The sequence below is a fragment of the Trichomonas vaginalis genome, chromosome V (assembly GCF_026262505.1).
Source record: "Trichomonas vaginalis G3 chromosome V, whole genome shotgun sequence".
Classification (NCBI taxonomy): Eukaryota; Parabasalia; order Trichomonadida; family Trichomonadidae; genus Trichomonas; species Trichomonas vaginalis.
The window spans coordinates 11,232,539-11,258,745 of NC_067207.1; the positions used below are offsets into that span (position 1 = coordinate 11,232,539).

At 36.3% G+C, this 26,207-nt stretch overlaps 11 protein-coding genes and 10 pseudogenes across 21 annotated transcripts, besides 5 other annotated features; 12 read left to right on the forward strand and 9 right to left on the reverse strand.

The window, feature by feature from the left end:
* The first annotated feature begins 2,225 nt into the window (after positions 1 to 2,225).
* Positions 2,226 to 3,747: a mobile genetic element.
* A 36-nt stretch (positions 3,748 to 3,783) lies between these two features.
* TVAGG3_0316700 (uncharacterized protein) lies at positions 3,784 to 4,281 on the forward strand (the record flags this gene model as incomplete). Its single annotated transcript, XM_051230066.1, has 1 exon — positions 3,784 to 4,281. The coding sequence occupies one exon, from the start codon at positions 3,784 to 3,786 to the stop codon at positions 4,279 to 4,281; it is 498 nt and encodes a 165-aa protein (XP_051099796.1).
* Positions 4,282 to 5,237: 956 nt separating this feature from the next.
* On the forward strand, positions 5,238 to 5,558 carry TVAGG3_0316710 (uncharacterized protein; the record flags this gene model as incomplete). The annotated part of the gene is made up of 1 exon (XM_001310001.2): positions 5,238 to 5,558. One exon carries the CDS (start codon positions 5,238 to 5,240, stop codon positions 5,556 to 5,558), a length of 321 nt encoding a protein of 106 aa, XP_001310002.2.
* Positions 5,559 to 5,760: 202 nt separating this feature from the next.
* Positions 5,761 to 6,340: a mobile genetic element.
* Positions 6,312 to 6,340: a terminal%2Cinverted (terminal inverted repeat of MuDR-4N1_TV transposon ID:TVAGG3_0316720).
* Positions 6,341 to 6,394: 54 nt separating this feature from the next.
* Positions 6,395 to 6,482: a terminal%2Cinverted (terminal inverted repeat of Maverick-3 transposon ID:TVAGG3_0316730).
* Positions 6,395 to 26,207: part of a mobile genetic element that runs on past the window's edge.
* On the forward strand, positions 6,882 to 7,488 carry TVAGG3_0316740 (annotated as a pseudogene). Its single transcript has one exon. A coding segment is annotated over exon 1 (607 nt).
* On the forward strand, positions 8,507 to 9,465 carry TVAGG3_0316750 (protein of unknown function, DUF4106 family; the record flags this gene model as incomplete). The annotated part of the gene is made up of 1 exon (XM_051230067.1): positions 8,507 to 9,465. A coding segment is annotated over one exon (959 nt), but the record flags the coding sequence as incomplete, so codon positions are not given.
* Positions 10,684 to 11,676, forward strand: TVAGG3_0316760 (annotated as a pseudogene). The gene has a single exon. A coding segment is annotated over exon 1 (993 nt).
* Positions 11,725 to 12,144, reverse strand: TVAGG3_0316770 (uncharacterized protein; the record flags this gene model as incomplete). The annotated part of the gene is made up of 1 exon (XM_051230068.1): positions 11,725 to 12,144. One exon carries the CDS (start codon positions 12,142 to 12,144, stop codon positions 11,725 to 11,727), a length of 420 nt encoding a protein of 139 aa, XP_051099798.1.
* Positions 12,208 to 12,744, forward strand: TVAGG3_0316780 (protein of unknown function, DUF4106 family; the record flags this gene model as incomplete). Its single annotated transcript, XM_051230069.1, has 1 exon — positions 12,208 to 12,744. The coding sequence occupies one exon, from the start codon at positions 12,208 to 12,210 to the stop codon at positions 12,742 to 12,744; it is 537 nt and encodes a 178-aa protein (XP_051099799.1).
* Positions 13,722 to 14,817, forward strand: TVAGG3_0316790 (annotated as a pseudogene). The gene has a single exon. A coding segment is annotated over exon 1 (1,096 nt).
* TVAGG3_0316800 (protein of unknown function, DUF4108 family) lies at positions 14,856 to 15,275 on the forward strand (the record flags this gene model as incomplete). Its single annotated transcript, XM_051230070.1, has 1 exon — positions 14,856 to 15,275. One exon carries the CDS (start codon positions 14,856 to 14,858, stop codon positions 15,273 to 15,275), a length of 420 nt encoding a protein of 139 aa, XP_051099800.1.
* TVAGG3_0316810 lies at positions 15,292 to 15,746 on the reverse strand (annotated as a pseudogene). The gene has a single exon. A coding segment is annotated over exon 1 (455 nt).
* TVAGG3_0316820 lies at positions 16,874 to 17,429 on the reverse strand (annotated as a pseudogene). The gene has a single exon. A coding segment is annotated over exon 1 (556 nt).
* TVAGG3_0316830 (uncharacterized protein) lies at positions 18,794 to 19,384 on the reverse strand (the record flags this gene model as incomplete). The annotated part of the gene is made up of 1 exon (XM_051230071.1): positions 18,794 to 19,384. The coding sequence occupies one exon, from the start codon at positions 19,382 to 19,384 to the stop codon at positions 18,794 to 18,796; it is 591 nt and encodes a 196-aa protein (XP_051099801.1).
* TVAGG3_0316840 (uncharacterized protein) lies at positions 19,635 to 20,024 on the forward strand (the record flags this gene model as incomplete). The annotated part of the gene is made up of 1 exon (XM_051230072.1): positions 19,635 to 20,024. The coding sequence occupies one exon, from the start codon at positions 19,635 to 19,637 to the stop codon at positions 20,022 to 20,024; it is 390 nt and encodes a 129-aa protein (XP_051099802.1).
* On the forward strand, positions 20,052 to 20,634 carry TVAGG3_0316850 (annotated as a pseudogene). Its single transcript has one exon. A coding segment is annotated over exon 1 (583 nt).
* Positions 20,667 to 21,348, forward strand: TVAGG3_0316860 (annotated as a pseudogene). The gene has a single exon. A coding segment is annotated over exon 1 (682 nt).
* Positions 21,424 to 21,641, reverse strand: TVAGG3_0316870 (annotated as a pseudogene). The gene has a single exon. A coding segment is annotated over exon 1 (218 nt).
* TVAGG3_0316880 lies at positions 21,788 to 22,244 on the reverse strand (annotated as a pseudogene). Its single transcript has one exon. A coding segment is annotated over exon 1 (457 nt).
* Positions 22,521 to 23,588, reverse strand: TVAGG3_0316890 (annotated as a pseudogene). Its single transcript has one exon. A coding segment is annotated over exon 1 (1,068 nt).
* On the reverse strand, positions 23,966 to 24,547 carry TVAGG3_0316900 (phage tail repeat-like family; the record flags this gene model as incomplete). The annotated part of the gene is made up of 1 exon (XM_051230073.1): positions 23,966 to 24,547. One exon carries the CDS (start codon positions 24,545 to 24,547, stop codon positions 23,966 to 23,968), a length of 582 nt encoding a protein of 193 aa, XP_051099803.1.
* Positions 24,742 to 25,143, reverse strand: TVAGG3_0316910 (uncharacterized protein; the record flags this gene model as incomplete). The annotated part of the gene is made up of 1 exon (XM_051230074.1): positions 24,742 to 25,143. The coding sequence occupies one exon, from the start codon at positions 25,141 to 25,143 to the stop codon at positions 24,742 to 24,744; it is 402 nt and encodes a 133-aa protein (XP_051099804.1).
* Positions 25,160 to 26,119, forward strand: TVAGG3_0316920 (uncharacterized protein; the record flags this gene model as incomplete). The annotated part of the gene is made up of 1 exon (XM_051230075.1): positions 25,160 to 26,119. The coding sequence occupies one exon, from the start codon at positions 25,160 to 25,162 to the stop codon at positions 26,117 to 26,119; it is 960 nt and encodes a 319-aa protein (XP_051099805.1).

Genomic DNA, 26,207 nt, shown 5'->3' on the forward strand with positions numbered 1-26,207 from the left:
CAGGATGTATGCAAATACCTTTGAATTCATTCATAACGCCTTAGTAAGATCATAAAATGTTTGTTTTGAGGTCGAGCCACTTTTGGCTTGACCGTATTCTTTCAACCAAAACTCAAGAATTTTCCTGTGTGAATTTTGTATAAAAAGCAACCGTCTGAATTCAGGTGGTTGTTATATTCTTCACAAAACATTTACGATGAAGTCATGACAAAACATATACGATGAAGTCATGACAAAGCATATACGATGAAACCTTGACAAAACATATACGTTCATTACGAAGAAGTCATGACAAAACATATACGATGAAGAAGTCATGACAAAACATATACGAAGAAGTCATGACAAAACATATACGATGAAGTCATGACAAAACATTTACGATGAAGTCTATGAACATAATAATATTTCAAACCAGGAGCCAAATTCTTGCGATTTTCATATGGAATCTCTTCTCTCGGTTTTTCGAGGGAAACAATCATATGAAATCATTTACACTCATTACGAAGAAGTTTTGACAAAACATATACGAAGAAGTTTTGACAAAACATATACGAAGAAGTCATGACAAAGCATATACGAAGAAGTCATGACAAAGCATATACGTTCATGTTTGACAAAACATATACGATGAAATCATGACAAAACATTTACGATGAAGAAGTCTTGACAAAGCATATACGATGAAGTTTTGACAAATCATTTACGGTTAAGTTCCATGAGGTCATAACAAAGCATTTACTATGAAGTTTTGACAAAACATATACGATGAAGTTTTGACAAAGCATTTACGTTTAGTTTCGATGCAGTTAGTGTCTATGTTATACAGTAATGTTAGTCATGAATGTTTGTCCTAAGTGTTGGTGTTAGTGTTGAAAAATAATGTTTGTCCTACATGAACCCGTACAAGCGTTTTTGAATTTGTTTATGAATAAAATTACACTCTTGTTTTCTGTATCTATCATACAAACATAAGCAGCACCTGTTTTTGTAAAGTTTATATGAAGTTTTCGATAGTTAAGACCTGTATAATAATAGAATGCGTCCTCATTCTCAACATAGTAGTAGAACTCAAACGAATGCTTACCATAATCTGTTATTTCAACAGCTTCGTCAGATATTTCATCAACGAACTCATAAACTATATCGCCATACTTGCTTTTATTTTCTATTGTTTTCAGATCTAGACACACCAACGAAGGTTTGAGATTCTGTTGTCCGTTCTATCATGATTTATATGGTCTATTTCTTTCAAATTGTTTGTATTTTCAATCCACTGTTCTGCAATAATTCTATGCTTTAAGTACATTTTGTTTGTTTAAAACTAAGCACAATAATAACCATAATTTATTAAGTATTCACTCATAATATGTTTGTCTTTCTTTCGACGAATAGTAAAAGGATATGTCGTACAAATCTCATAATCTTCATGATTTCTCAATGTTTCCCATTGAGTTTGTTCCCCACTAACGTTCTCATTGACGTCCTCAATATCTTCTTCCTCACTGAACTCGTCAATATTTTCACTAGCTCCTTCTGTAATGTTTTCATCGGCATTGTCATTGACTTCTTCTGTAATGTTAGATGTTGTTGTTTCGCTCATGTTCTTTCACTAATGTTAAAAAGTTATGTTGTACGAATTTTGAACAGAATTTAGAGCAGTTATGAAACAATGAAGTACTTTTACGCTATTGAAAGGAACTATGAGAGTGAAGTACATGACAGCAATGACAAAAGGAACTAATATCAAACCTAATGAAATCGCTCACGAGGACATAGAGCTTAACAAGTACTTTGTGGAGTATCTTATAAGTGAAGAGTATGTAAGACCTTACTTCATGTTTGACAGCATGAATGAGGATGTTATTTCATGGTTAAAGAATATAAGCAATGTTTTCGGTAAGTACGTCATAGATGACAAAGGTCTTGTTGTATTTTATGAGACAGCAATACGAACACAGGAACTAATGGATATTATGCACTCAACAGCAAAGAAAGGATTTAGTACTATTGGCATGAATGAACATTGCAGGAATGACATATACAACCTATGCTCACGAAAGCCTTACACAAAAGCAATACAAATGATAGAACATAAGTGTCTAAGGTCAGCAAATGAAATCATTACTGTCAGTGGTTATGAAAGAACTGTTAGCAAAGATGAGTGGAAACAGCTATTCATATTAAGGAAGGACGTTGCTGAACTAGTTAAACCTGTTGCACAAACATTGTTTCAGATAAGACCAGCAATGACTAAGAACCCTTTGACCTTAGTCAATGAGACCATAGAGGTTGAAGATAATGACATGAAAGAACTAGGAATGAATGAGAGAAGTTGTGAAGGATGTTTGAGTCAAAACACATGGTTCTTCAGAGCTGTTAAGAAACTTAGTAAAGAACGACAGAAATATTTTATAGAGAAGTATTGCAAAGGATGTGTAAATGAATTGCTTGAAATAGAACTTAGAGACACTTTCACACTAAAGGACTTGAGGAAGAAATAAGTACATGAGTGAGGACGGTATTGACATAGCTAGTGTTATAAATGACTTAAGAAGATGTGTTGTCGTTATTGACGGAGCACGTATGACATATCTAGTGAAAGATTATGATGGAATACGAGACACAACAACACTTGTGTCAGTAGATAGCAAGGAATTCAATAAGCTCATGAAGAGTGTTTATGTAGGACGTATTGAGGAGAAGGATGTGAACGCACTGATGATTTATGAAGCGGGTCAGAACAAGAACTATCTTATGAAGTCAGGCATGAGATTCTTTGACGAAAGAGATGACATTTACAGCTATTTCAGAGGATATGAGTATGAGGTACTGAATGAAGTAGATGAAAGCGTTATTGAAGGATATTTGAAACATGTTCACGATGTCATATGTAATGAGGATGAAGAGCTTTATGAGTATGTTTTGAACTGGTTCGCCTACATCGTTCAAAATCCTTGTGGAAAGACTGGAACAGTACTTTTGTTAATAGGAAAGCAAGGAACTGGTAAGAATGTACTTAGTAATGTTCTATGCGAGCTCATTAGCAAGTACGCCAACAATAATATAACGGCAATAGAGAATGTGGTTGGTAGATTCAATGCTGCTATTGAGAACATGAAGCTCATCGTATGCAATGAACTAAGCTCATGCGATACGTCTAAGGTCATGAACCACGACGCACTAAAGTCAATAGTAACAGAGACTCAGTTGGACTTAAATCAGAAGTGTCAGCCAGTAAGAAAGATAGAGAATGTTTGTAATATCATCATGATATCTAACAACTTCAACTCAGTAAAGATTGACAAAGACGACAGAAGATTTGTTGTCATTGACGTAAGCAGCAGATACAAAGGAAATTACGAATATTTCTCAAATCTCATTGAAAGCTTTAATGAAGAGTTTTATTCAAACTTACTGACGTACTTCATGAAGAAAGATTTAAGTGAATTTGATGTAAGGAAGATACCATTCACCAGGGCTAAACAAGAACTCATCGAAATGAACAAAACACCTTACCAAATGTTTTACGAGGAGTTCTATGAAAAGTTTGTATCCGGATGGAATTGTACAGAGTGCTACAGAAGATATAAAGAATTTGCGAAGGAGAATGAATTCTTTGCATGTAGTTCAAATGTATTTGGTGGCAAGATGAGAGAATTTGTGAAGAGAAGTAGAAAGCGAGACGGTTCTGCAAGAAGTTATATTTACGAAGCAAGTATGATATTAGAAGGTCGTGGAAAGAAAGAAACAGTGAATTATGAGGAAGTGCTTGAAAAATTCATGGAGTACATGGGAAGCAATATAACATACAACAAAGACATATACAGTGAGTTTAAGTACTACTGTGAACAGCATGAGATTGAAGTAATGAGTAAAGGAGACTTTGAAACGCTTATGAAAGACAGTGAGGAGGTCATACATGAGAACAGTGATGAAATAGTTCATGAGAACAGTGAGGAGGTCATACATGAGAACAGTGATGAAATAGTTCATGAGAACAGTGAGGAGGTCGTTCATGAGAACAGTGATGAAATAGTTCATGATGTCGTTCGTGAAGAAGCCATTGCAACAAAGAATGAGATAAAGGATTTCATAGAACTTAACAAGGAGGAGTTTAAAGAAGGCTATGAAGTGAAAAGATGTGAAGAAGATTTCTTGGCGTATTTGAAGAAAAAGAGACTAAAGCCAATGGCTCAAAATAAGTTTCAATCGATGTTTGAAAAGAAACGTTTGAGCTATGGTGGTGTAAGAAGCACATATTACTTTGTTAAGAAGTGAGGACATTTATTTTTGTCGTTAGTGTTGGAGTTTGTGTTTGTTGTTAGTGAGAGAATAAATTAAATCATGAACTTTGCCATGGTCTCTGTCCCTAGTAGTTTTCATTAAGTTCTGGAAATAATGAAAGTCATAAACTTTGCCATGGTCTCTGTCCCTAGTAGTTTTCATTATCTCACAGAGTTAATGAAAGTCATACTTTCTATCAGATGAAGCATGCAGATGAACATAATGAAAGTTAGTGAGTTTGCCACGAGTTATGAATAAAATATTGGCATATTAGATGAGATAGCTGATGAAACAGATGAAGATAAATTAAATCTTGGACTTTGCCACACTCTGTCCCTAGTTCCTCAAAATCCTTGACAACGTTGCTTAGAAATTTTGGTTCAAAACCTCATCTGATTTTAATCTGTTATGCTACCTGTTAAGTTTCGCGAGATTATAAATGTCATGGAGTTATATAAAAAGGAGGGACAGCTAGGGACACTGGAAGTACTTGTAAGGCTATCTGTTAAGATTGCATGAAATACTAAAAGTCATGAAATCCATTATCGCTGTGCTATCTTCACCTTAGAGTAAAATGACAAATAAAGTCACTGAAGCAATGAAACAAAAGTTTTGGTAGAATACATTAAATCAGGAGCGGTTCCAGAAGGTTTTTACATTCATACTATGAAGGATGGTAGAGTTCAGTTTAGAAAGATAAAGCAACCATTAGATAAAGAAGGAATTTTGAGAAAGATTAAACTTCATGAGGACAACATTACTAAACTTAGGAAGAAGCTAGAAGAGTTGGATAAAGGAAGAGAGTTATAAAGCAATGAATTCAACAGGGTGAAAAAACAGGTGAAAAAAGAGGTGAGATCTCACCACTTCACCTATATTTATTTTTGTGCTATGTTTTCATACGTGTGAGGGTGGTGATATCATTTATTTTTTATTTTATTTTTATATAAATGACGAAAACTATTGAGATAACAAACTACCACGGTCATGAGTTCAAGAATTTGTTCTTCGTTCCTCGTGAAAATACATTCTATCAGATACGAGGGAGAAAAGGTAAAGTTAGTTTGAGCGTTTATGAGTACAAGCATAATGGAAAGTATATACAAGCATATGATACAAACGGTAAGCGTGTTTCATTAGCTTTGTCAAAACTTACTAACATTTATTTTGACAGTGACTTTGACCTATATGAAGAAGAAAGTGAGTCAGAAGATTATGAGCTGTTATGTGAAGCACAGCAATGGGAGGAGTTGCAATACTTTTGTAAGTGAGAACGTTTATTTTTTACAGTAGTGAAGTCGTTTGTGAAAACGTTAGTGAGGTGAAGTGGTTGGCGGCTTTGTAAATATTTAAGGTTAAGTTAGTGTTGTTGTTTGTGTTGTAAAATATACGTTAACGGTTTTGTAAAGTGCCAAACCGTTATCTTGGGTAAGGTGGAACGCAGTGCCGCCGTACCCAAGATAGGTATACTAACTGCAGGAGCCCCAAGGCTCCCAATCATTACGAAAGGGAGCCTTGGGGCTCCTGAGAATCCATCAGCAGAGGCCTTTTTATTTGGCCTCTGCTGATCAAAGATTCGGCGAAGCCATTCTTCGTCTCAGGAGCCCCAAGGCTCCCAATCATTACGAAAGGGAGCCTCAGGGCTCCTGAGAAACCTCTTTGAGAAGGTTTTCTTAAAGAAAACCTTCTCAAAGATGATTGTCAGCATTCACTCAAAATCTACCAAGAGTTTCAAAGTTTCAAATCTATCTGAAATGAAGCTTTGAATCTCTTGTATATCTAATTGTAGAGGTACCTTTTCAAAATGTCTTCTATTGATTAAATTTAATCAGTAAAAGTCATTTTGAAAAGGTACATCTCTATAATTGCTATTGAGCATTCACTCTTGGAACCTTGGAGCTCTTGTGTAGTGCATGAAAACTCCAAGATTCTAGCATAAAACATATATCATAGACATAATTTCTTCAAATATAATTTAAGGTTATTTTTAAAATGAGAAAAGCGTAATTTAAGGTTATTGAAAAGTGACACTTGGCAAATTTGTCCCGCACTCTATGTAAATAAAAATAATTAAATATATGTATTTATTCGTATTACAACCGTAGTAAAAAAAAAAAAAAAAAAAAAAAAAAAAAAAGGCAGTGGGGCTTCCAGGCACTTCGTGCCTTCTAGCCCTGAGGATGAATGAGTATAAATGAAGTCTCAACAAAGTCTTTACGAAGAAGTCTCAACAAAGTCTTTACGAAGAAGTCTTGACAAAACATTTACAAAGAAGTCTTTACAAAGTCTTTACAAAGTCTTTACAAAGTCTTTACGAAGAACTTTACAAAACATAGACAAGAAAGTCTTTACGAAGAAGTCTTGACAAAGTCTTTACAAAACATAGACAAGAAAGTTCATGAGAAATTAGATGAAGAAGTCTCAACAAAACATAGACAATGAGCGTAAATGACCCAAAAATATATTTTAGGGTAGAAGGGTATATCTACCCTAAAATATATTTTTGGGTCATTTACGAAGAAATCTCAACAAAGTCTTTACGAAGAAGTCACAATAAAACATCTGTCAAAAACCGCTTTTTAACTTCACTTAAAATGCCACGTAAGCTACGTAAGAATATACGTAAGAGGAAGAGAGCATTGAAACATCCAATAGTAAAACTGACACCACAACAACAGTTGCAACAACAAATAATGAATGACCCCACTATGTTGCAACAAATGTCAAGCAATCCTATGCTTTTAAACCGAGTTGTTGGTGCACAGAGTGGAGGTTTAAGAGCGGCACTTTTAGCGAAAATGGCAGGCTATGGTGGAGCTGCAGACGGAACAGCATATAACCCTCAAAGTCAAATGAATTTGAGTTTACTCAAAAATCAAATATCAGATGTCAAAAAGTCAAACATAGACATACAGAAGCAAATAGGTGAAACGAAAAGAAACTAGAATATGACAGACACACAAAGAAACTCAATGAGTTAAACGTAGAGAAAAAGAAGAAAGAAGAACAACTGAAAGAACTAAGTACAGAGGAATATGCGAAAAAAGTGTCAGAAAAAGCAACAGAAGTAGCAAAAATGGAACAAGATGTCATAAATTTGAAAAACCATACTACTCGATATAAAGTACTGAAAGATGAAGAGATAAAACAAAAAGCCCTGAAGACATATATGGATAGCGATGAGTATAAAAAAGAAGTTGAAGCAAATGTAAAGGCAGAAAAACTTTTACAGTTGCAAAACCAAACCGTACAGTATGAAAACTTAGCACAAGAAAGTAAAAATAACGACGCAGCCATGCAAAAGGCAATGAAAAGCGCAGAATATATAAAAGCTAACAATGACTGGTTAGATGCCCAAGCCAACGCTAAAGCAGCCCAACTCATAGGGTCAATAAGGACAAAAATACAAGCGGATGAAGACAGTTCAAATGAAGCTTTAACAAATGCTGACTTTAAGAACGCCTTCGAAGCTCTTCATAGTAAGGTGAAACTAGTGAACGACTTCTCATCTGGAAAGAAACTGAAGTCTGAAGGTTTCGACAAAGAGTTAAAAGAAGTAGCACAAAATATGACGAAAATAACAGATGCAGCAACGAGACAGGCAGTTCAAAGTGCCTATGACGCTGTTAGAGCAACTGTTGTGAAAAGTCAAGAAAAAGAGTTACAACAGACCAAAACAGACCTAGTAAATGCTTTCTTAAGAACGAAAAGTCAGGTAGGACATTACGCTGCAGATGGAACATATGTGCCAGCTGGTGGAACTTATATACCAGCTGGTGGAACTTATATACTAGCTAGTGGAACTTATATACCACCAAACCCTCCAAGAGAAGCACCTGCACCAGGACTACCTAAAACATTTACATCGTCACATGGACACAGACACAGGCATGCACCAAAAACAACACAACAACCAACACAACAACCAACAGTTCAAAACCCTGCACAACAACCACCTCCACAACCAGCACAACAACCACCTCCACAACCAGCACAACAACCACCTCCACAACCAGCACAACAACCACCTCCACAACCAGCACAACAACCACAAACAGAGCAAGGACATAAAAGAAGTAGAGAACAAGGAAACCAAGAATTCTTAAAAATGCTTAAAGAAGACTATGGTTACCCAGATACTATTGACTTTAGTGACAGATATAAAGAAGCTATTAGAAAGTTCAAGGATGGAAATACTGACCCGAACCTATTTAGCTTTATGACTCAGCACCAAATCGGATATAATTTCAAACCTGGAAAATACAAGCTCGCAAAGGGATATGATTTAATAGCATATCATCCAAATGACATGAACGAATTTACTCCGAGATATTTGGTGTCAGAGATAAATGATAAAGATAATTCAACTATCTTCATGAAACGCGTAAAAAATAGAGACGGAACGAAAGAACAAAGGCTTATGAATGCGGATGACTTAAATAGGGAACTTGTTGAAAACGGTCTCGGAATATATGAAATGCCAGCAGATGAGGTACAAGAAACTCCACAGGAAGAACTAGTTCAGATACAACCAGACATGGAAGAAATAGTTCAGCAACAACAGCTAGAAGAGCCTGAAGGAAACGAACAAGTCCCTCCTTTGGAAACTAACTTCACAGAACTAGATGAAGATTTGGAACAGCCGAAAAATCTTGACCCTCAACAAGAGTATGCGGAGAATATGGAATCTTTCCAAGAGTCTAAGAAAAATTCGGCTGACATAGTAGAAGAATATCGAAAAATGTTCGCCGACATACAAAAGACTCCAACATCAGATGAAAATATTCAGCATAGAATGGAAGTACTGAAAGAAAGTGTACGCAAATACAACAATCCTTTTTACTTACGAGCATATAACGTTCAATCTTTGGATGAACTCGGTGAAAATAAAAGGTTAAATTTCAACAAAACATATAGAAATGAAACATTGTTTAAAGTTCATTCAGAACCTAACCAATATGGAAACAAACCTACTTTTGTTTCTGCAGACTATGGAACTACAATGAGATGGGGTCATAAAGCTAATCCAGATAGGTGGTTCATAAACTTACAACCACAATTCCAAGAAGTTGTAGACGCAATGGAAGTCAATGGTGAACCAGATATAGCTGGTATTTTCAGCGCGGCTTTAATGCCATTGAAAGATATGAAAGATGCAGATATTTTGAACCAGTATGAAATGAACATGGCTGATGGAAATATAACACCTGACGTTCTAGAACATTTATCTCAAAGAACTACACAGAACCATAGAGATGGTATATTTGGTGAAGAGTTTAGAAAGAAAGTTAGGGAGGAGAAGGAAGAGAAACCTATTGTACATGACCTTGCAAACGAAAGTTTACAAAAATGTCATAAAAACTTACTTTGCAGACAATGAACCGAGAAGGGATGAATATTTAAGAAAACTCAAATGGACAGTACCAAATGAAATGTTAGTATTGAAAAACATGTTCCTTGACAAAATAAAACCAACTACAGAAATAAACGACGCCAAGACTGAAAGATTGGGTAAAAGCTTTCCCATTCACAAAAGATATAGTTGGTAACATGGAAAGAAAACCAGAATGGCTACAAAAACATATATTTGGAAACGAGCTTATTCCATATGGACAAGCTCTGTTTGAAGAGCTTGAACCAGAAACTCAGGAAAGAGTCATGCAAACAATACGCAAAGACTCAAATACAGACTATGACAAACTCTTTCTAGGATATAGGTTACCTGAGATGGGCGACCAGAGCCAAAAGGCAAAAAGGACATGGGAAATTTGCAACATACTAGATGAACATAATGCAAAGATGCAACAACTTCAAGCAGAGGGCAATGAAGGAAAAGAAGAGTTAAAAACTCAGTCAGGAAGAAAGTAAAGCTTGGTCCACGTGGGTTCTATTATGACATATAAATCCAACTATTTCTATATTTTTACTCATATGAAATGTACGCCGCTCAGAATATAACGCCAACAGTTTTGGATGCTATGAATGGAAATGTTTCCGAATGGTATAACGAATGCGACAATGCCATTAGAAGGTCAGAAATAGTTCCTGGAACTTACGAATATACAACTGCTGTTTCTTATGGAAACGTAGGTGAGTTTGGAGAAGGTTCTTCAACAACAGTAGATATTGCTTGCGACAGGTTTCATATAATTTCTATTGACAACTCTTTCTTATACGTGGAACAAGACATTGAAATAAAACCTTCTGCCAAGTTGTCTGACAAGAAAGGTTGCAATGGAATTTTCTATGTCGGATACCAATATGCTCCAGAAGTTTTCATGGGATATAAGATATATTCTAACTCTGACTTAGTTCAAACAGTAACATGGGCAAACTATGAATGGTTCGCTTTGAGAAACTCAGTACAACCACAAGCTAGAGAACAAACAGACCAGTATGCAACTATTGAGAAAATAAGAAGACTTGACCCTAACGTTCCAGGAGTTTATGTTAACCTTTCTGGACAAACTGCAGCAGCAGTAACCAAAGTAAAACTGAAACTTAGAGTTCCTTTGTCATCTTTCCTCATCTTCAGGTTTTTAAGATACTTGCCAAACTGGGCAGGAAAAATTTCTATCGAACTTACTCCAAGCAAAAATAACTTAGTCATTGCACCAACACAAGACCCATTCACTCTTACAGAAGTAGTGGGAACAAATAAAATGTCATTCGCCGACTTTTGCAAAAACAAAGTTGACTTAGACTTTGGTTTCTCAAACCTCAACACTGAAGTAAACTATTATTTCAATGCTGCTGGAGATGCTTGGGACCCAGTTAAGTTCACATGCGAACAGTTTGAATGCAAGAGAATAGAAAGCAGACTTGCAGTCTATATGTTGGACCCAGATATTTCAAATGCTTTAGCTGCCAAATATATTGCAGTTCCACTTATGTTCCCTATACACCAAATATCTGTCAAAGACTTTGCAGGTGAAGTTGGAAACCAAAGTGCTGACCCAGGTGCAAGAACAGATATTGCCTTAACAACTGCAATGAAACATGCAGATACTATGTTTGTACTGTTCAGACGAACTATAAATGACTATTCTTGTTTCTACAACCCTGGTATTAAATATCATATAAACATAGATGGCAAATATTATCCAAGAGAAGAATATTCTACAGTTGAGGATATGAGGTCATACAACTTGACATTAGATGCTATGAACTTTAACAACAACTTCACAACAACCATTAACCCTGAAATGCAAAGTTCTATTATGCCATATGTGAAAGTATGGACCCATACAGGAGCTCAAAACACTCAATATACAAATGGAGACCGTTCAAACTTTTGGCTTGGCATTCCATTTGCTGACTCAGAAGACTTTATGGGTGGTATTTCAACTGTTGGTACAGTTCAAATACAATATACTGGTGACAGAGACGGTCCAAATGAATTGAAAGCAAAGAAGTTTACAAAACCAATAGCACTTTTCACGGAAGATGCTCTTTTGAAAATTCGTTCGATGAAACCTGCTGGGGCTCCTCAGATTGGTATAACGACAGCTTCCATCGAGCAGATTTTGGCAGCAGGTCAGTAAGTTGTTCTTGAACTGACTTCTCTCCGTCAAATATTGACAGTACGCCAGTTTTGACATAAAATTGTAAGATAAACTTTCCTTTAGAAATATCGGTCAGTTTTGTTGTTATATTTTTGTCAACGTCAAGAACTTTCACCATTTCAGTTATACCAACTTTCTTTGCTTTATGAAAATATTTTGGTTCAGCAAAGACTGCTATTCTATAACATTTTCCATTGTTTGTATAAAGAACTATTCTGTCAATGAACTTGTATTGTTTGTGAGTATAAACCTTGTTTTGCTTCAATTCGAAGAGATACTCAAATACGTCCATCTTTTTATTCTAAGTAAAATGTCATTTCCGAAAAATAGAAGCGTAAGTGTTTCAAAAGGTTTAATGGCGGTGGCAGATGTGAAGTTAAATTCACCAACTCAAACAAACAGTCAAAGTGTTGTTGTCAATGTCAAAGAAAGAGATGTTGAAGTGGGGAAACCATACGAAGACGAAAATGGTATAACAATAGTTCCTGTAAAAGAACAACCAACATACCCTGAAGTTAGCAGAGACTTAAGTTCTGTTGCAGATATTCGAAACGACTACCAACAACTTAAAGACAAACTTAAAACTCAGGAGAAGATTTGTCAGGCTTTGGGTATAATGTTAAACTTGGTCGAACACAACCCTGTAAAAGTGAACTCATATGTCATCGCACCTCATGAAATTTTGAAAGAACTATTGAAACTTTTGACAGAGGCAGACGATATAAACATTAAAGAAATAGAACCCGACGTTAGTTGCTGTGGTGTTTCATATAATGTCATTGACAAGATATACGTTATGAAAGGAGGTGAAACGTTGAACTTAAAATATAGTTTCCCAGACGTTATAAAAATATTTGACGACCACAACATTTCATTAAAATTTATTTGCTAAGTAAATGGCAGAAGACACAATGGTTTATACTATTACGACTAAAAACCCTGAGTCATATAATTCTATAACAACAAACTTACAAAGTCCTCAAGGACGATATTGTAAACTAACCTTAAACACAATGACGACTAAAGCCTGTTTTGCTCTTTTGACACCAGAAGATTTTATTGTTGTGAATGGTAAAAAATACTCCTTTGAAGATACTTACTCAGATATACCACCAACAGGTTTTGTTGACTTATTTAATACTTTAAGGACGGATGTAACATGTGCTGCAACTAGAGCAGGTTTCATTATGTTTGGATGTCCGACTGAGTTTACTATAAACGATATGAGCTATAATACAAAACTTATATCTGGTTTTTACTACCAACAGTTTCCTATAACAGGAAAAGGTGTCATACAAGGAATGTCTGTTCCATTGACTTTAAGTACACCAATCTTATATATTGTTTCAAACTTAGGTTCAAAGTGTTATTCGAATGTCGACAGAAACTACTATGACCAAAAGATACTCATGCGTATAAACAACACTTTCTCTGCTGGTTTGCCTATTGTTCATTCGAATGCAGAGTTTTCAGCTTTAGTAAACTCAAACACTTTAGCAAACATAAACTTAACCTTAGTTGACGCAAACTTTGTTCCTGTAAAACTTTTATGTCCTATGTATTTGTCAATGACGGCAGAAAGTTTCGAATTGGAAGATGCAACTGGTGAAAGTATTGTATTACAAGAACAACTTCAACAACAAATAGCTCAAGAAACAACAAATGCAACAAATGGAACAAATGCAACAACAAAGTCAAGAATAAAAAAATATTTTTTTTTATTTTATAAAAATGTACAGAATAGATGTTTTCAGATTTTTATGACTTCCAAGCGTTCAGAAATATGTGTCCATTTAGAGACTATAACAAAGCAGTCGAGAATTTGAAACGTTTAGTCATTTATGTTGACTCTCCCCAGAATGTTATGTCATGAAAGAATGGGATGTTGTCTTTAACAAACCAAGAGCAACAATAGTTTCAGAACAAGAATGTAGACAGAAACTTAAGAAAATAAAAGTCGTACAAGTTGGAATGAAGATGTTAGATGCTTGGGATATCTTATTGTCAAAACTTGAAGATTTTTCAGTTCGTGGTATAAAGTTCTATACACCTTCTCCAAACTTCTATTCTATCTTCACTGGATATAAATATGAACAAGTAGAATGGAAAGAAAATATTATAGAAGCTTGGTAGACCATGTCAAAGAAATTATATGCAATGGAAACGAAAAAGGTTTATGAGTATATCTTATGTTGGTTTGCAAACATCTTACAACATCCAAGTGCTAAAAATGAAACTGCTCTCATTATAATTGGAAAACAAGGAACAGGTAAGAACACATTCTTTACAGATATCTTATGCAAACTGTTAGAGGGCTATTCGAACCCGAATATGAAAACTTAGAAAACATCTGCGGTAAGTTTAACTTTCAATAGAGAATATGAAACTTATAGTATGTAACGAACTTCAAAGTATAGATACAACAAAGGTTTTAAACTCGGATGCTTTGAAGAGTCTTATAACAGACAAAGTTGGAGTTGTTGAAAGAAAATATAAAGACCAAAGAGTTTGTGAAAATGTTGCAAACTTCGTCATGGTTTCAAACAACGCCGTTCCGATGAAGTTAGAAAGTTCTGACAGAAGATATGTAGTTGTCAGAACGTCAGAAGCTCATATGCAAGATACAGAATATTTTGACGACTTAGCAGAAACCTTAACACCTAACTTTTACAACCACTTGTTCTCATATTTCATGACATTAGATATTTCTAAGTTCAATCCAAGACAAATTCCACATACCGAAGAGAGACAAACATTGTTAGAAGCAAACAAGAGTGTATATGAACTGTTCATAGATGAAACTGACTTTGAGTGTTTAGATGAAAGGTCATTGTACGATTCGTATAAACAGTATTGTCAAGAGTATGGTTATATGACAGCTTCTAAACGAACATTCTTGGCAAATGTCAAAAATCTTTTAGACGTACAGAATGGTGTATATACAAAGAAAAATTTTTCTGAGTAAATTTTAAAAAAAAATATTTTTTTTATCCGATAGAAAAGATGACGAAATTCATCTCAGTAAATAAGTACATGACAGAAGTCAAAGATAAGTTAGCTCCATTCGCATATTTGAATGTTTACTTCTACAATTTTGAAAAGTCTACATTTGACAAAATTTGGAACATTGCACCAGTTAAGTTTGCTGTTGTTAGAAAAAGTGGTGCAACTTTTGAAGACTTAGACATAGAAGGTTTGTTAGCAGTCAAAGAAAATTTTGACAGAAAGTTCTCAAAACTCGAAGAAGGCAAAGCATACAAACTTGTTATACCTTATGAACCAAAGAAAGCAGACGACTATGAATATTATGAGTCTAAGATAGTTGAAGTTCAAGGTAAATTGGGTAAAAAGATTTTAGAGTCTAAGCCAGTGTTTGCCCCTAAAGAGGAAGAGAACATTGACATTGACCCAGAAATGTTCTAAAAATAAAATTTTATTTTTACATGTCAAATTTCTTTTTCTCTGGAACTGGTTCAGGTTCTTTCTTCTCTTCTTCTACTTTCTTTTCTTTCTTTTCTCTCTTCTTCTTCTTCTCTGGTGGAGTTATGTCAAATTTGGCGCAACCATATTTATGTAAAAGTTCTTTGTCCTTTAATAGCTCATCTATTCTGTTTTCTATTTCATCTTCAAGAACAGCGCATGTGTCTTCTTTGCATTCTAAGAAGTTTTGTTGGACTTCATCTCTCAAGAGGCGTCATCTCTGTCAACAAGTCTGTCATTGACAAATTTTAAGACTGCTCTGCTTAATGTTTTATGGTTCTTGTCATATTCCCAGAAACAGAACTTTAGAACAAATTCACCTTTCTTGTTTACACTATGTAAGATTTTATGGTCGACAGATGTTTTGCTGTCAAAAAGCTTGTCTCGAATATAGATAGCGAAATCGCTAGACATTTTCTAAAAGATAAAAATTTTAATTTTTCTAAAAATATGTTAGAAAAAAAGTTTGCTGACATTGACAAGAAATTTGAGAATGTTTTAAACAAGAACAAGAGGAAGTTAGAAAATGCTCAGATAAAACCTATACATGACAAGTTCTTATTTGCTCAGAATGGTATAACAGGTCTAATTGCACCACCTGGGTCGGGTAAGACTTTCACTTATCTTAAAATGGCTGCACAACAACAAGAACTAGATGAGAAGAACCCATTCTATGAGTTAGTTGTTATTTGTAGTACTTCTGGTCAATTTGACCAAACCGTCAATTCGTTCAAAGATATTATAAAAAGTCAAAACTAGTATGTATAAAGACTCTGAGTTTTGATTGGATAAAGAAGTACCAAAGAAGAGTTTTGATATAATGCTATAAATGAGTATGTCAATTCTAAGTTTAAAGACCCAAATGAGGAAATGCAGAGAATATTAGAGAAGAACACTTCAGAAACAAACAGAAAGAGATAGAATACATTTCGAAGAAATTGCAATCTTACGATTGGAAGACTTACCCTCACAGATGTCTTCTTATCTTAGATGATTTCGCCTCTCATCCTTTGTTAAAGAACAGAGAACAAGATATGTGTCGAATTCTTAAGAAGCTCAGACACTTTAACATCTCAGTTGTCATTTGTGTACAGACAGCAAAAGAGTTTAAGTAAGGATGTTAAAAGAATACTTACTGATATCATACTTTTCCCTGGATTGTCCGAAGACGATTTCATGAACTTATGAAAGAGTCCATGGCAGGTAAGTTTGACAGACATGAACTATGGGAGAAGTACAAAGTCATACAAGACCCTCATACTTCTTTCAGAATTCACATCTACGCGAACAAAGTTCAAATTGTAAAAAAGTCAATAAAAATAAAGAGTTTTGTGCTGAATTCAATAAAAATATATTTTTAGGGTAGATGGGTATATCTAACCCGATTTCTAACCTCATTTCTACCCCATATGTCCTTACTGAAAAAGTACGTGTTCCATATGTCATTTTTACTCAGAATTTTACTCAGAATTCAATAAAAATATATTTAGGGTAGAAGGTATATCTACCCCGATATCTAACCTCTTTCTACCCCAGTTATTTTATAAGCGTTTTACATGGTAAACATTGTGAATTCGTGAAATTCTAAACAATTTCGTAGCTTCTATTTCTTTCTGTCAGTACATCGAATGTTTTAACAATGCGAAGGTTTCTTTATATTTCTTCTTGACATCTGAAAGAAGGAAATCGTCAGCTGTTGGATAGTTTTTGTTCAGAAATGTCAACATGTCCATTTTATCTTCTGCTGGTTTCTCTACTTCTTTCTTTAAGTCAGCATAGTCGTTTCGCATACGTTCTATCTCTTTGACGGAGTAGTTATATTTCCTCATTGCTGCTTTACATTTTGAACATTGTGGGTTCATTTTAGCATTGTACATTGAAATCTTACCTGCTAGTATGACTAAGGCGTCAATGGTTTTTCTTTAACTCAAAAGTTGCGGGTTTTATCTGTTCATTCCATACTTTACTCTTCTATCTTTATCTCTTATCTGCCATACACATTTTGCAACTAACGAAACAAAGTTCGTAGGTCTTAAACTCCCCAGATTTGTATATGTCAGAGATGTTCTTATATACCATGTCGCAATCTTTGTCCATGACTTTGTGGTTGCAATGAAATCCAAGAAACTCATAGTTAACCTTACGTATGAACTTCTTTATTTCTACTGAGTCAGTTGCTTTGACTTCTATTTCATCGAATTCTGGAATAGTGAGTTTTTGTTGTTGGATTTCAGGCAATTTGGGTAAATGGTCAATAATATCCTGCATTTCATAAAGATACTGTATTTGTTTCATCTTTCGCACTACAGTCTAAATTACTTGTTAAAAGTTCTTGCTTTATCTTCTGGATTTCTGTCTCAAAAGTATATGAAGAAGGAATGAAGCTTTTCATCTCTACTAACATTGAAGTTGGGTTCATGACTAACGAGTTTGGTGCTGTTGTTGCTAACATGTTCTTACAATAAAAATAAAAAATATTTTTTAAAAAAACCAACTTTATTTTTTATTTCGGGAAAACTCATGACAAATTCAAGAGGGTAGAAAAGAGGTTAGAAAACAGGTTAGATATACCCATCTACCCTAAAATATATTTTTGGGTCCTTTACACTCATACGAAGAAGTCATGACAAAACATTTACGAAGAAGTCATGAAAATTCAAGAGGGTAGAAAAGAGGTTAGAAAACAGGTTAGATATACCCATCTACCCTAAAATATATTTTGGGTGTAAAATTCAAATTGTAAAAAGTCAAGCTTGAAAAATCTAAGTGTTTAGTCTTAGTAAGATGGTAGCTTCTTAAAGCATATGCCGTCCTTGAGTTTTATGTACGTGAAGAGAAGTACAATGAATTCAATTACGAGTACAATTGCAATGACAACTAAGGCAACTATTTTTGTCTTTTGCCAGCAAGAGTACTTCTTCTCTTCCAATGGTTCGGCAGAACTATACTCACTCATGAGAAATGCCAAAACGGTTTAATAGAAAAAGTGTCATTTTTTCATGTCCGAAGACTCGAAGGTGCAACACTTCCAAAATACCGACGAACTCAGAAGAGCAGCATGGCAGTATGTTCTTGACAACTTCTTTGAGTTCTCCAGGCACCTTGGAAAATGCTGAAGAACTCCGACACAGAGAATTTGGAGAAATTGCACTCCAATACTACATTGACAAACAAAGGGTAAACAAAGGGTAAAATAAGACTAAAAACTTAACGTTTAAAAAGTGACATTTTTATGAGCTCCGAGTCACCGAGAAAACTTGGTCAGATGTTAGCAGCTTACTTCCCTGAGGAAGATGGAAGCGTTACATACGTAAGGTTCAAAAACAACGAACCTGGAATTGCGTACCAAATTCGCAATTACATGACCATGGAAGAGTACGAAAGGTTTCTACAAGAGAAACCAGCTCTAAACAACTCAGAAAAGAAAGAGTAAAAAGTTTAATTCGTAATTGTTTATTTTTTTACTTGTATGGGCAAGCTGCAAGAATGAAGTCGACTATCTCGGTCTTTGTCTTGACCAGTTGGACTGCTCTTGCGAGTACGTCTGTTTTGCGGTCTCCAGCTGGTGTCTGACCTTCGTAATTGCGCATGTTCTTGAGAGCTCCAACTGTAAATGGTTGTAGGATGAAGAGTCTCTCAGACTGCTTGAGGTAGTCGTCACGGTCACGAACCGAATCTGTGGTACGAGTCGAATCGGTCGATTTGAGGGAAGAGACTGAAAGCCTGTCTTCTTCCATTGGGGTAGTAGCATACTCTTTGCGTAAGCGGTTCAGACCTTCCTCGAACTCTTGGTCTCTCTTGGATTGAGATTGGAATTGTGGGGCAGGGTTTTGCATAAACATCCAAGGGTTGGGGAAGTAAGGCATAGGTTGAGGAGGGTAGTTCGGGAAGCCTTGTGGTGGGTAGTAACCTTGAGGTGGAAATTGGTAGTAAATCGGAGGTACTTGCTGGAACTGAGGTACTTGTTGGAACTGAGGTTGCTGAGGTGCAGGGGCTGGTGCTTTAGGTTCCTCTGGTTGGGATATGGGCTCGGTTGGTGGTACGTCGGACATCTGTTTGTGGCTTAACCGTCGGAAGGAAAAACCTTTCCTGTCGGAAGGAAAAACCTTTCCTGTCGGAAGGAAAAACCTTTCCTGTCGGAAGGAAAAACTTTTTCTGAAGTTCGACCAAAAGTTCTCAATTTTCGAAAATTTGAATGGTTTACGGACGGACAACTGGAAGAGTTCTTCCTGTCGTCGGGAAAATTTTTTCCAGTTGTCGGGAAAATTTTTTCCAGTTGTCGGGAAAATATTTTCCTGTCGGATGGAAGGACTCGGAATGCCAGAAGGATTTGACGAGGCAATTTACCTTATAGAGATAAATGAAGTTGTTAAGCAGTACTTGCGCAGGGTAATGAAGCCCAAGGTCAAGTTCACCAGTATTTCTGGAAGGTCTACACTTCAGCTCGAGACTTCGACTGGAATTCCAATTCAAATACCAGACGGGACAGCCTACGACGACATAAAGGACGCCAAAAGAGAAGCTCTTGTTAAGTTCCTAAACAAACGTCCTTGGATAAAAATACCAAACAAGGAGAACCCCCTACCCCATATGAAATTGGCAATTCAGTCTCTCCTTCACTTCTCGGGTCAGCCGTTCTACATAACCTGTGAAGGCGACATCCAACCAGTTCAGTCAACCTTAACGTTTTGAGTAAAAACATTTTTTTTCATTTTTTGAATGAAGCAAGTTAAATTCGTCCCACACCAATCTCAATGGACCGATGAAGAGTTTCAAGCCATGGTTGAAGGCGTTGAGAACGACATAGACGGCGAACTTGAAGGAGCTCAAACCACAATTGCAACCAAAATTGCAAGTCAAGGAACAGATAGCTCCACTTAAAGCTACCAAAGCTACTCTTGACCTCATGGATACTTACCGTTTAGAAGTAAAGAGTGGAATAAGACAATTAAAATTAAAACTTCTAAACTACGAAGCTATACTCCAAAAGTTAGCAGAAATGAGAAGACTTTACCAGAGCTACTTACATGTAAGGGACTTACCTTCAAGCAGTCCGACCAAAGATGAATTTTCTGACATTGTCCCAATTTTGTCCGAAAGTCAGCTCAGATGTTTTGAACTGCTCCCAACATATCCAGAATATGAACGTTTGCCTGAACTCTTCCGCAATCTCAAAAAACGTTTTTTGGTTCTCATGTTCGAAACTTTTATCGGAAGAGACAACAAACGTTCAGAAGAAGAACAAGATATTATTTTAAACTTGTTGTATGACTTAACCGTCATAACAAGCTTTTTGAAGTAAAACCGTCATTCTCAAACCACTTCATTTTTTCGATGTCCGAACAAGCACCGAAGCCGAACACAATGGCAGATGTCCTTTCAATGTTGCCAGACAAGCGCCCAGTTCAAATTCAAATTTTGAATTTGAAAGCTCATCTGACAAACACCGTTAAGACTCTCCAAAGTAGTCTTATGGAAGAGATGACCACTTAAAGGATGTCCTCATGAACCAAGCTTCCAATGAGAAATGCCTGAATGATTTGACGGAAACCTTGCGCATTTACGCGAGAGAGAACCGAGACCTTGCCAGACTCATCTACCGTTTCTTCGAAGAGATAGACGCCATCTGGAAGGTACTCGGAAAGGACAGAACCTCCAACACCGTAATTCGTGAGTACCAAATTGAAGAAGGAATTGTCGAGGAAGAAAGAAAGAAGAAGAAGAGAAGAAGAGAAACACGAAGAAGAGGAAGTTTGGGCAACCCTTGTTGCCGATGACACTTACGAAATTTCCCAACCCTACCCATACAAATCCGCAACAAGGAGACAGGCAAGGTTCTTACCCCAGTCCTCAACAACTTGGGACACTTGAACCTTACCCTTCGGAATCGCGGTTCAATCTCCATGGGCAAGCTTGTCGCAATTCAATGGGTTCCAAATCCAACAAGAAGACGAAGGTCAGACACATTGACGGTGACAAGCTCAACAACCGTAAGGAGAACCTCGAGTGGTTCTAAGAGTAAAAAAATTTTATTTTAGGGGGAAACCCCAAGTAAATTTAAGTTTTTAGTTTGTGTTAAGGTCAATTTGCAATAGTTCCCGACCTTTGATTGGACTCTTTCGTCATCCCAGTTGCGTAGGAGGTCGTCCCAGAGGAGTTGGTAGATTTGCCAATCCAAGGACGATTTGTCCTCCCAGGCATTGAGGATGTACTGCTCGTAGAGTCTCATGACCTCTGCCTTGCACCAGACACCCTCTCCTTGGAACGTAAGGCTTCTTCGAAGTGCTCGAATGCGATTGGCTTGACCATCCGAAATGACACTTTTTTGTACGTTTGGTCAATGTTCGTGTCTCGTGCCATAGTCGACGAAAATACAGACAAACAGGTTATATATGAGTTTGAGACCAAGAATGGTGTAACTCGACCTGTCCGATTCAAATTCGAATAAAAATTTTTTATTTCATGCAATGTTTTATTTCTGTGCCGTCTTCAAGTATGCCCCAGTACTTACGCTTGGAGAGGACATGAACTTCGGTGAAAATTTTGTCCAATTTGAATTGACCATCTTTTCACCGACCATTGCCCATTTCAATGAGTTTGTTGTAGCCTTCTTCGTTCGTCATGAGTGCGTCAATGTTCTCATATAAACCTTCACTTTGGATTTGACTTCGGAGAAGAATCATTGTAGTTGTCAAGGACTGCTTTGCGAACTGAGGATAAGACCAATGTTCGACAATAGGTTTTACTGTGGTTACTAAGCCACTTGACCTTGAGTAAATTCGTATTTCAAAACAAAAGGGGAGAAAACCTTTCAACAAAGTTGTCGACCTTCTCATAATGTTTACTCTTCATCTTTTGAGGTTTTTTAATGGAATATCCCCATGTCGAATTCATAAGCAATTTGAGTGTCATTGCAAGTTTGGGGTTGAAAGCTTTCCTAATATCATACAGTTGTTGTATGACTTTTCCAACTGTATAGTTCCTTCCTGGAACTCACCATCTTCGTTTGGAATTCCAGTCGGATATATTGGACGAACCTCATGTATGCAGCGTTAAGGTCGACATAGTATATCTTTTCATCTGAGTCGAACTTGTCGCAACCAATGGGTCCAGTTTCGTGGAAATTCAAGTGAGTCTCTTATCTTCTGAGAAACTTCGCCTGTATCTCATAAACATCGTCGAAGCAACCTGTTTCATATAAAACCTTCTGACCTAACTCAGATGCTCTCCAATACAATTTGACGTCAATTGGATGTCTCAATGGAAGTTTGTTTATAGCATCTTGAAGTTCTTGCAACCTCATTGGAAGTTCTTCTGGTTCAGGTTGGTATCCGAACAATCCAACTCCTTTTGGAACAGTGTACTTCTTTTGTGCTATAACTTTGTCTGGAACAACTTTTGGTCTTGCTAACAATGAAAAGTTTGTTTCGTCTTTTGGTACAAAAGTTTCTGTCAGCTTGTCATCTGGAATTGGTTCCAACAAACCTTTCTCGAAAAGAATGTTTACAGCTCTGACAATGTTGCACTTGCCTTTTCCGAACAATGGGTTTGTAAGACTTTCGTTCAACATGAAGTGGTTGTGGACAATTGCAATCTTCAACCATGGTAAGTCTTTGTCAACAACATAGTCGTCATGTGAAGAACCTTTAGCTGTAGGTATGTTGACTCGGATATTGACATTTGCCAACGGTGCAATTTTTGCCAATTGACCTCTGAGAATGTACCTTGTCTTCACACATGACTCAAGATACTTCATCTTCTCTTCTGTAACAAGACCAGAGTTCCTGAGACATGTAAGAATAAGGTTCATTGACAATTGTTTCAATTGAATTGTAAATTCCATACCTTGTCAAGTCAATGTCAGACTTATTTATGAACGGGAAGTATCCAGCATGTTGTCTGACTGCTTGAGGGTTAGGTTGGTACCATTCGAACTTCACTTGCAATTCCTTCAATTGCATTCAAAATGTCTGAGTCGGAGTCAACCATTTGTTCTCTCTTTGTAGTCTTGAAAGCGTCAAGAAGCATTGCAGCTGTTGTGACATTGCCATGTGCATAGTAAATGTGACCATCCAAATCTGTTATGGTCAATCTGAGATTGTATCCTTTCTTATTTCCGTCTTGAATTGCAGCAAGTACTCCCATGAAGCCTTCTTTGTTCTTTCCTTCGTCAAAGTTTACTGTAAAGGTTCGACCAGATGTAATTTGACTTCTAACTTCACGATACTTCTCATATGCATATCTTGTTCTTTCCATGGGAGCATGTGCGTCTTCACCTTTTCCTTTTTTCCTTCTCAAAGGATGCAATTGTTCGTCATGTTTCCAGTAGAATCTGGCAAAGCCGTCGTGTCCTTCAACTTGAGGTTCACTAACATCGAAAGGCATGTCCATAAGACGTTCTTCTTCTAACCTCTCTAGTCTGTTTGGATAATTTGCGCGTGCTGTTTCCAAGTCCATTTCGTAGCGAAGACCAGACAATTTGTCATAGACTTTTATGGGTCTTCCCTTCCTATATTTAAACTTCTTTGAAACTCTCCAACCATATCTTTCTAACTCTGCTTTTATTCTAGCAGACTTTTCTATCCATTCTATATGGGGGCATTTTTATAAAAATAAAAAAAAATGTTTTTTCTTTACTTAACATAACCGCCTGCTGCCATAAGTCTTTGACGCCAACCCATACCAGCTAATGAAGGTTGACTTGGTTTAGTTTGGAAACTAAACTTTGGTTTTGGTTTATCTTCAGTTTTTGGTTCTTCTTCTATCGGTTTTTCGTCACTTTTCGGTTCCTCTGACTTTACCTCACTTGCAGGTATGGTTGTGTCGTCAACATCTTCATAAATATCATATGCCATTTGTTTTTGTTTTCCTTTCAACTTTTTGTGTTTGTTGTAAAGTTTAGAATATTTCGACTCTAAGTCAATGAGATGTTCTATAATGAACTGTTGGTCAGTGAAGTAAACTTTTCCATCTGTTGTCTCGAAAGCTCCTTCAGACTTCAATATTTTATTTGTGAGAGTCTGTTTCTTTTTTGAGATACTAGCCGTTCCATTTCTATGAAAAGTGACTTTGTAGTTAGGGTTTGTATTTCCAGACCTGGCACTTTCTATTATTGAATTTTTCTCTTCATCTGTAAGTTCTTTGACAGGTTTTGACAATGGTTCTGAACTTTTTGTTTGTGGTGTCAAATCTACCGTTTCAACTTCTTCGGTCATTTCATCTCAGTAAAAAATTTTAGTTTGGTTTGTTTTCAACTGGTTGTTTAGGTTTTTTAAGTCGGTCTAAAACTTCCTGAGGTATAGGAAGAACTTGACAAACACGTGGTTGTGTAACTGCTGGAAGTCGACAAATCCATCTTGAACCCATTTGTCTCAATGCTGTATTGTTCATTTCATCTCAGTAAAAAACTTTACATTCCCCACGTTTGAGGCGGTTGCGGTTGGTTATTGTTTACCCACTGTTGTGCATGGTTATATCCTCTGTTAAAGAATCTTTCACCTTGGTCCATATAGTGTCCTGCTTGGTTATAGTAGTCATTTGCTTTGTTATAGTAGTTTCCTGCTTGTCTTCCTACATTGTCCATCCATCCTTGAACTTTTCCTCTTGTTTCAGGATTTGGAATAAGATTTGCTGCATCTCGTGCTACATCCCAACCTTTCTGTACAGTTTGTATAATAGGTTGTGCTTTCTCTTTAAGTATACCTAATGTACTCAAAATCTTCCTTCCAACTCCAAATACACCTCTGGCTATTGTTCCCACTGCGGGCAAAAATCTGGATGCAACTCCTGCTAATGCGCCAAATAAACCCATTTCTTATGGGTAAAAAATGACGAATCCAAACAAGGACCCCTATGTTTCTAAAGCGACAAAGAAAGCACTCATGATAAAAATCTTTAGTTCAACACCAAATGCTTGGTTTATGGATATCTTGGAAAACATTCCGAGGTATAGAGAAGATGGACCACCATACTGGCTAATATTTGTCGGTCAAAACACAAGATACTGTGAAGCCATACCATTACAGTCCAAAAATATTTTAGATGTGAAAACTGCTTTGACAATATTCGTTGACAAATACCATCCAACAAAACTGACATCTGACTGTGAAAGTTCTTTCAAATCAGACGATATTAAAAACTATCTGCGTTCAAAAAATGTAAACCAATATTTCATTGTCGACCAAAACCATTCTGCTCTTGGTGTCATTGACAGTTGTATAAAAATCTTAAGAGACTTAAACCAACCACAAGGTGGTGAGGTAGATGAAATGTCATATGACGACAAATATAGACACTTCTCCATGGCAAAGATGAGACAAGTTTTAAATATTTACAATAGCCGTAAACAAAAAGGTTTGGGAAACCACTCCCCCGAAGAAATGAAAAACAACCCTGACTTAGAGAAAGACTATATATTTAATAGTTTAGTCAAAAGAGACAAACAAGAAAGAATGCCAGGCTTCAAACTTAAGAAAGGTGACAAAGTAAAAATAGAAATACCTAAACGCGACCCATATGAAAATACTATTGACTATGACAACAATGGGAACTCGACAGGTACTCACATTCGTGTTCGTAAAAATAGAAGAAAGTATACAAGAGAATATTATGAAGTTTTAGGCAAACATGGCAAAATGTACAGACTGCAAGCAGAAGATAAAACTACTATTGTCAGACCTCGTTTCAAACTTGTCAAAGTTCAAGGTGGTATACTTTCAAAGACAGTTCCTAACAAATATAAGACAACTCCTGACGAATATGCTAAAGAAGTTGAAAATGACGACTAAGCAATTCTATACCATGCGTAAACTGTCATGTAAGGTGGCATGTAGTCTTTACTTTGTCCCGTTGTTTGCGTATACCTGAAACGAAATG